The sequence below is a fragment of the Oryctolagus cuniculus genome, chromosome 18, assembly GCF_964237555.1.
Source record: "Oryctolagus cuniculus chromosome 18, mOryCun1.1, whole genome shotgun sequence".
NCBI lineage: Eukaryota > Metazoa > Chordata > Mammalia > Lagomorpha > Leporidae > Oryctolagus > Oryctolagus cuniculus.
This window is the reverse complement of record NC_091449.1, coordinates 2,435,227-2,444,442: the sequence shown is the minus strand read 5'-3', so window position 1 is coordinate 2,444,442 and position 9,216 is coordinate 2,435,227. Positions and strand designations below refer to the sequence as shown.

Genomic DNA, 9,216 nt, shown 5'->3' with positions numbered 1-9,216 from the left:
TCAGTTCCAGCTGGGCTGAGAAGCGGACGGTAAGCAGTCGCCTGAGGAGGGGAAGGGCTCCAGGGTCCTAGGCGGACGAGGGGCTGGGGCTCTGTCTGTCTGCGTGGTGCTGGGATGACCACACACCCTTTCCAGACATTGTTGATAGTTTGTAACCATGAATCACTGGTGATTATTCTTTGATGGTGGTGATGAGGGTGAGGATGATGAGAATGGTGTTGGTGACTATGATGATGGGGATGAGGGTGAGGATGGTGGTGGTGGGGATGAAGGCCATGGTGGTAATGACGGTGGTGATGTGGGTGACGAGATGATAACTACCGACTTCTATTGAATAATTGCTGTGTCACAGTACCCACGGCTAGAACATGACCTCTGCGAGTACTCAGGCTGCGATAGGGGTGGCTATTATGCTTATTATCAGCGTGCAAGGGAGGGAAGAGAGGGTCAGAGAGCTTAAGTCACTGTCACAGCTGGTGAACGGCAAGTTCAAAGGCAAGTTTCCATGTCCCCCGGGGGAACCTGCCTGTGAACATATATTACGACTTCCCTTTTGCAGATGAGGGGACGGAGGTCGTTGCAAGGTTAAGTCACCAGCCCAGGGTTGTGCGTCTCACTGGAGCCCTTGCTCTGGGCTGTTCTCACTCCACAGCATTTGTCTGGAGAGTGGAGCTCTCTACCTCCATCCCCTCATAGGGAGCATTGTACCCTTGATGCTGTTTGCAACAGACCTCTGTTTAGGTGAACAACCCCAAGGCCACAGCTCCTTTTCTGCCCACAGGTGAGCATCCCAGGTGTGTCTGGGGCTGCCTGGCAGGAGATGCTGGGCTGTGTCCGACCACATGTGAGGTTTGTCATCCCTGACGCAGGCAAGGATAGGGGTGTTGGGCAGGGACACTCACAGTCTGTGCCCTGAGTGTAGATGGCAGGAGGAATGCTTCCAGAGAGAGCATTCTCAACTAGAGAGCTCGCCTCTGCATGTCGGGGATAGAGGTGGGCACTTGGGGCTCGGTGGTGGCCAAGGCAGAGAAGGTCCCTCAGAGTGACTGGGAGCCTTTGTCGTATTAAAATGGTCTTATTGCTTTGAGACCCATGGTTACTTTACTGCAGGGAAGTTCCCCAAAGATCCACCAGGATTTTCATTCATTCTCATTCCCCCCCCCCCCATCTACCCATTGTCTGTCGCTCTATCTATCTGGAATGTAGATAGATTGGCAACTATAACTGGTAGCTTGCAGGTGAGACCCGCCAGACAGAGTGTTGGCACTCTTCTCATTCAAACTGCACAAAGGCACAGACTAGAAGCAATGTGGGTACAGCATTTCCCACACTTCCCCATGCACTCAGACAGCCTGGACCTCTTGATAAAGGCAGGTTTTGACCCAGTGCATCTGAAGAAAAATAAATAGCATCACTCTGGGAAGCCATTTAATTTTTAAGACTTATTTATTTGAAATCAGAGTTACAGAAAGGGAGAGACGGAGATCTTCCATCTGTTGCTTTGCTCCCAAGATGGCTGCAGTGGCCAGGGCTGGGCCAAGCCAAAGCCAGAGGTCAGGAGCCAGGAGCTTCTTCCAGGTCTCCCACAGAGGTTCAGGGGCCCAAGCACTTGGGCCATCTTCTGCTGCTTTCCCAGGCTATTAGCAGGCAGCTGGATCCAAATTGGAGTAGCCAGGATACTAACTGGAGCCTCTAGGGGATGCCGGGTTGCAGGCAGCGGCTTTACCTGCTACACCACAACACCCGTCCATGGTGGCTGCTTTCTGTAAGTTGTCTGGTACCATCTTTGCTTCACAACTTACTCTTTTTGTAGGTGTAGTACTTTGTGAATAGTTTCCACTTTTCCTCTTTGACCACCACACACTGTTCCACGGCGCTGGGCCATAACTGCTGCCACCATGAGTGTCCCCTGTGCGCTTGGAATGGAGTGTAAGGATCCAGGCACCTGCTGCCCCATCGTCCCGACAGGATTCAGTTCTTTAAGATCTCGGGGGCTGTTTTGTGCTTGCAGACAACGTGCATTGGCAGGAGTGGGTCACTCCATGCCCAGGCGGGGGAAACCTTATTACCACCGCTTCCCAGGTGAGAACACAGGCACACAGGTGATGGGACTCGCCCGTTTCCCAGCTGAACACACCTGAATTTCTGTCACCAAGACCCCATACCACAGTTGCCACCCCAGGTCACATTCATATATTTTCCTAGTTGGTTGATTGTCCAATCTTTCCCTCCAGCCCGCGGGTGTTTCTGTTGAAACTTCAGGTCAGGACCTCAAATCCAGTTTGAGCAGGATTTCTTAGCCTGGGTCCTATTGATATTTGTGTAGCAGGAGTTGGAGGGTGAGGGAGGGGCTTCCTGTCTGACCTGGAGCACGGTTAGCAGCCTCCCTGTTATCCACCAGGTGTCAGTAGCACCCCAGTTGTGATAAAGAGAAATGTCACCATAGAGTGCCAAGTGTCCCCTGGGGACAAAATCATGGCCAGCCAAGAACCCTCAACCTAGAGGGGCCTGTTGTGTGCAATGTGGATAGTTATAAACATTTCCCTGTGCACAATAACATACCTTCCTCCCTCTGCCGGGCTAGGGCCTTCTGACTGCATTCTTTTAATTTTTATTTTTTAAAGATTTGTTTATTTGAAAGGCAGAGCTTCAGAGAGGCAGAGTTTCAGAGAGAGAGAGAGAGAGGTCTTCCATCTGCTGGTTCACTTCCCAGATGGCTGCAACGGAGCCAGGAGCTTCTTCCTGGTCTCCCATGCAGGTGCAGGGACCTATGGACTTGGGCCATCTTCTACTGCTTTCCCAGGCCACAGCAGAGAGCTGGATTGGAAGTGGAACAGCTGGGACTCGAACCGGGGCCCATGTGGGATGCCAGCACTGCAGGTGGCAGCTTTACCCACTACGCCATAGTGCCCACCCACATTCTTACTTCTTATGTGTTGCTCTCTTTATTTGGTGTAGTGTTAAGCCCTTGACTGTCATGTTAATTAAAAACATGTTATCTCAATTATTAAAAAAGAAAGAAGGAAAGGAAACAAGAACTCCCTGTGAAATCTGTCTTTAAAAACAGAAGAATAGATTAGAGCGAAACAGAACATAAAATTCCCAGATTCAGCGTACGCAGTAAGAGCAGCCGCTTTCCTCCGTGGACTTCTATGTCAGCTCTATGTGGACCAGGAAGCGTGTCCTGGGTCACGGGGAAGGCCACGTTTCTTCCTCTGCCTCACAAGGGCCTGCCTTCGGGGGCAGCGCCGTGGACTTGATCGCAGGCAGCTTCGTTCCCACAGCTCAGAGCCGCGTCACAGGCGCTCGGCAAAGGTCCCGCAGGTGCCGCAGGAAAACCAGCACCGGGCAGTAGTTGGAGGAAGACTGGAGCAGAGGGAAAGAGGTCTCAGGACAGGACGGGCTCACGCCACACGGCACACACGCGGGGGGATTCACAACCAGGGGACAGATGGTAGGGGATGACTCGGAGAAACACTGTAAGAGGGGTTTTGTGGCTGATCTGACTTGCGATTCTCGCTACGGCCAGCAGGGGGCGCCCGCACCAGGCTCAGAGGGATGAGGAATTTGGTCACAAGTCCAAGGTGAACCGGCTGGACAGAAGCTGTAGGGCAGCTCCAGGCCATGGCAAAGCCTGGAGGCCGAGTGAGGCCTGCCTGGCTGCCGCTCAGGGGGGCTCCTGTCCCGGGGCAGCGAGGTGGGCAAACCCACCCACACCCACCTGCCCCAGTGCCACCTGGAGGTGTGGTCCTCTCTGCCCGGGCTCCATTCGGAGATGGGGAGCCTTCTGTTCTGCCCAGGGCCATTTGGATATTTGTCACATCATTCTTGCACTGTACAACATCAGCAACTCAAAAACGAGCCTGCTGCAGGTGCGTTGGTTTGTGAGGCTTGCCTGCAGCTGCCTTCACAGGGCCGGACCCGGCGACTTCCCAGGCTTCACAAGGCTGTGGCCAGACCTCCCCTCCCCGGGAAGACCCTCCCAGTTCCCTCCACTTGTGTGGGAGAGATGGTGCCGCTTTTCTCTGCTGCTGCTCCGGAAGGACGCAGATTTTACTGGGCATTATCCGTGTACCAGGTGCTCTCCATGTGCCACAGACTAAACGAGGCAGGAAAGTCCATGGATGCAGCACTCGCAGGGCAGCCGGCAGACACCAGCCAGGAAAAAACACGCAAAGCAACTCCAGAGGCTGTCATCCTGACCAGTGTGGGCCTGAGTTTTCCGGGAGTGGGAGAAGGACCCTCTGAGGAGGGGGCCATCGTAGCTGATACCTGCAGAGAGAGAAGGAAGTGGGAGAGGAAGATCTTGAGGTTGGAGCAGTAGATGCAAAGGCCCTGGGGTGACAGGAAATGTAGGGGTTATGGACACCGAGGCTGTCTCTGAGGCTGGGCCCTGGGAGGTGGGGATGGCGACATAGCCAAGAACCAGGGCACAGAGATCCTCACACAGGGAGACACAGGGAATAGCGGGTCGTGGGGGAAGGGACCACTACGTGCCAGGCCCCAAGGAGGGACAAACCCTGGTGCATGGATCAGAGAAACAGGCAGCGGCCAGGCCAGCAGCTGTGGTCATTGGACTTGGTCCCACGTCTCCAGGCCGTTCAGGGGGCGCCCTACCCGGGCCACCATCAGACCTGCCATTGCATACGACCCCTCCCAGGTTCGCGCCATGGGGACAGGGCCAGGCAGGCGCAATTCCCCGGCTCACCGGCCTCTCCCTCCCCACCTTCCCGCAGGCTTCCTTCCTTCCGCGGCCAGGCGAGGCCCCCACGCGCCCCAGGGCCCCATGCCCGAGTCCTGGGCCAACGGGAGCCTGGCCGGCGACTTCGTGCTGCTGGGCTTCGCGCACGTGCCCGCGCTGCGGCCGCTGCTCGCGCCCCTCTTCCTGGCCATGTTCCTGCTCACGCTGCTGGGCAACGCGCTCATCGCGGCGCTCACCGGCCTGGACCCCGGGCTGCGGGCGCCCATGTACTTCTTCCTGCGCCAGCTGGCGCTGCTGGAGATCTGCTTCTCGCTGGACGTGGCGCCCCGCCTGCTGCTGACGCTGCTGCGGCCTGGGCGCGGCGTGGCCCCCGCGGCCTGCGCCCTGCAGCTGCTGCTGGTGCTGTCGTGCGTCACGTCCGAGTGCTTCCTCCTGACCGCCATGGCCTGGGACCGCTACGTGGCCATCTGCAGGCCCCTGCGCTATGGCGCCATCATGAGCCCGCGGCTGTGCCACCTGCTGGCCGCCGCCTGCTGGCTGGCGGGGGTCCCCGTGGCGCTGGTCTTCACCGTCTGGCTCTTCAGCTTCCCGTTCTGCGGGCCGCGGGGCATCCGCCACTTCTTCTGTGACATCGCCCCCCTGCTGAGCCTGGTGTGCGCAGACACCAGGGTCTTCGAGGGCTGTGTGTTGGTGGCCACAGTGTTGATTATGATCCTGCCCTTCTGTCTGATAGCCATGTCCTACGTCCTGATTCTGGCCACCGTCCTACAGATGCCCTCGGCCACAGGGCGCCACAAGGCCTTGTCCACCTGTGCCTCCCACCTCATCGTGGTGGTTCTGTTTTACGGCACCACAGGGGTCATCCACTTGCGTCCCAAGGCCAGCTACTCCCCAGAGAGCAAGCAGGTGGTGTCGCTGTCCTACACCCTGGTGACGCCCATGCTCAACCCCCTCATCTACAGCCTGCGGAACAAGGAGGTGAGGGCTGCACTGGGGCGCGTGTGTGTTCAGAGAAGCCCCCGTGCTCTGTGACCTTGCACAAGGACTTTATCCGGCCATTGCCGTGCACTCCTTCTGGAGCGATCTGGGAGCACCTCAAGGCACAGCAGTGGGAACTCTTTGTCTTTCTCCTCCTGTGCGTCTCCTGCTGGCGTGGGGTGATGGCGCCACGCCCCTGGATATCTGCCTTCAGCCCAGTCATCCTTCTCATGAGCTCTGTTTGTGGAGGACGCTCTGTCCCTCTGTGCTGCTGGAGCACGAACCAGATCCGCATTCCAGCCGCAGTTGCAGCACAGTTTCTGTTGAAGCAGCATTGCCAGCTTGGGTGAACGAAAGCACAGCACCTAGGCGAGCTTTGATCTCAGCTGAGTAAGAAATTGGTCGGGTCGGTGCCGCGGCTCACTAGGCTAATCCTCCGCCTTGTGGCGCCGGCACACCGGGTTCTAGTCCCGGTAGGGGCGCCGGATTCTGTCCCGGTTGCCCCTCCTCCAGGCCAGCTCTCCGCTGTGGCCCGGGAGTGCAGTGGAGGATGGCCCAAGTGCTTGGACCCTGCACCCCATGGGAGACCAGGATAAGTACCTGGCTCCTGCCATCGGATCAGCGCAGCACGCCGGCCACAGCGGCCATTGGAGAGTGAACCAACGGCAAAGGAAGACCTTTCTCTCTGTCTCTCTCTCTCACTGTCCACTCTGCCTGTCAAAAAAAAAAAAAAAAAGAAAGAAAGAAAGAAAGAAAGAAATTGGTCAGAAGTAGCTCCCATATTCTGCCTTCTTGCAATGATTTCTGAGTGTAAGTATGTCATTTGCTAGGAGACAGGGACAAGAGTAGCTTGTTTCTCTGCAGGTAAAATTTCACTTGGATGTCCTGCACTTCGTTGGGCCACAGCACTTGGAAGTGTGTTGATTTCCTGCAGCTGCTGTAAGAAATGTTCACAGGCTCACACTGTTAGCACCTTCAAACCCTGATCTTGAACTTCCAGCTCCCAGAACAGCAGGAGTGAACTTCTGTCATGTAAATCACCCAGCCCGCAGTACTTTGTGATGGAAACACTTGGAAAGTGTTGCACCTGGCTTCTGCCTGTTCCCTGTTATGGTCTCCTGCACGTCCTGCGGGTAAACATCCCAACCTCTAAAGGAAATCTACCCCAGACTTTCCCAACTCCGCATCCCCACTTCTAGAACTGTCACAACTGAAATCTCTGAGGACATGTGTGAGTTCTTTGTCTCACACGAAAGAAGAATTTCCAAGCAGACGGCACAGAGATTTAAAAGTATTTATTAGAATCAAGGACAAACAGGCCACCCCTCCTTGGAATCTCCAGATTTACCATGAAAATAGCGAGGGAGCTGTTCCTGAGCTCACAGCTTAAGGTGCAAACAAGTTGCCTACCCCACCCTTAGCAGGCCAGACCGGATGGAGAATTGTAAATCAGGTCCTTTGTTGAGTTAATCTCCACTTTGTTGATTGACAGTTTGGTCTCCAAGATTGTACTTAAAAACCGGAATGCTATGAGGCTTTTTGGGTTCTTTCTTCTCTGGGAAGCCCCCTCCACGCCACTCCAGCTGGGGAAGGAAGCAAATATTTTACACCCCAAATTTCACTGATGTAGAATCAGAATCAAAATGGAGTGTGTGGCTAAGAGCTAACTACAGATCTCTTGCTTCTGTACATATTAGCTTTGCTCGCTAATGACTAAAGGTGTCTCTTGTGAAACTCTGTGGGCCCAAATTCCCAGGAACTAGGTTGACAGAAATGTGTCCTTCACTGTTATCTTACAGCCATATCTTGGATCTGCTATTGGGTTTGTTATTGTTAACTGTTATCTTACAACCATATTCTGGTTTTCTTTTTGTTGTTCACTGCATACCAAGGGCCCCGTTGGAAATTGTGAGCCCTAGAGGACAGAGTACTATAAAAAGCTGTGTAACCCACTGTTGGGGGCCGCACTCTGGTAAGGAGTGTTGGTCCCGATCAGTAGCCAGCCCCGATCGGTTACCTTGCCTCTCATTTGTCTTTCATTTGCTTCTCATTTTCAATAAAATTCATGTGTGACTGTTACTGGTTTTTGTAATACTCTATTTTAGCTGATGAGTGGATGCAACATTGGGATCTCTTGACTACCTATTAACCCATCTGACTCCTCACAATGGTTCACATCTGCTGCTCACTAAACTCCAAATCTATGGTTTCTTCTACTTATCCTCAGCATCTGTCAGTACGTCTAATATGTGTCAGTCACCCAGTGAATGTTCACAGAAAGAATGAATCAAGAAGGAATACAGGCAGACTTCTCAGGACGCTGTCTCCTCAGGAGTCCTGAGGTGTCCTTTCAGAGTGACCACAGGGCAGCAAGCATTGGCATCGTGGCCTGAGGCAACGCCCCTTGATGGAGAAGGAATCTTGAGGTCAGTGCATGCATTAGGAAACTCCATGAAGGATCAAAGATTTTATTAGGGCAACTTGCCTATGGCATCAAGATGGGCAGAGGGGGATCTGAACAGACGCTACAGCAACACTATTTTTTTCTCTGTTCAGAATGGCAGAGGGGAAAGCTATTTTACATCCCTAAAAGGGATATGGAGCAGGAACTTTTAGGAACAGCATTCCTTTGGGGCCAGCACTGCGGTATAGTGGGTAAAGCCACTGCCTCCAGTGCTGGCATCCCACATGGGCACCAGTTCGAGTCCCGGCTGCCCCACTTCCTAGCCAGCTCTCTGCTGTGGCTTGGGGAAGCAGTAGAAGATGGCCCAAGTCTTTGGGCCCCTGTGCCTGTGTGGGAGACATGAAAGAAGCTCCTGGCTACTGAATTCAGATTGGCTCAGCTCCAGCCGTTGCAGCCATTTGGGAGGTGAACCAGTGCATGGAAGACCTCTCTCTCTCTCTCTCTCTCTCTCTCTGTGCCTTCTCTCTGTAACTCTGATTTTCAAATAAATAAATAAATCTTAAAAAAAAAAATAAAAAGAACAGCATTCCTTCATGCTTTAGGAGCTAGCCCCCAGGCATCCTACAGGTCTTCCCAATCTTATAGGACAACTTGTTCATGCCTAGGGGGTGGTGCCAGCAAGGCTAGGAGGTGGTAAGTGTCCTCTTGAAAGAGAGAGGGAGTGGGGAAGAGGCCAACCTCAGTGTATGGACTTTGCTGGGCGCATCCAGAGCTGGGGGTTCCTGCTGCTTCTCCAGACCCAATTCCCAGTACTGAGAACCGTGCTCATCCTACAGCACCCCCCCCCCCCAGTAATGTCCTGCATTTCTCCTTCCCTCCCTCCCACCCTTCCAATGCTTAGTAGGCCTAATCTGAGTTCCACGCTTAGGAAATGGCTAGGACAATATCCTGTCTTCAAGGATTTAGGGCAGCACAGTCTTACACCACATCACAGACCGGGCGACTTAGACAGTGGGTGTTCATTTTACATGCTTCAGAGAATGGAGCTCCCAGCTCCACGTGCCAGATTTCATTCAACCAGGAGACCTGCTTCCTGGTTGGCAGACACCCACCTCCTGTTGTATCCTCACCT

General features: G+C 54.1%; 1 protein-coding gene across 1 annotated transcript; it reads left to right on the top strand.

Annotated features, from left to right (window-relative positions):
• The first annotated feature begins 4,669 nt into the window (after positions 1 to 4,669).
• LOC100346067 (olfactory receptor 10A7-like) lies at positions 4,670 to 6,015 on the top strand. The gene has a single exon (XM_008250229.4). It carries the CDS (start codon positions 4,670 to 4,672, stop codon positions 5,732 to 5,734), a length of 1,065 nt encoding a protein of 354 aa, XP_008248451.1. The 3' UTR covers positions 5,735 to 6,015.
• Positions 6,016 to 9,216: the final 3,201 nt, after the last annotated feature.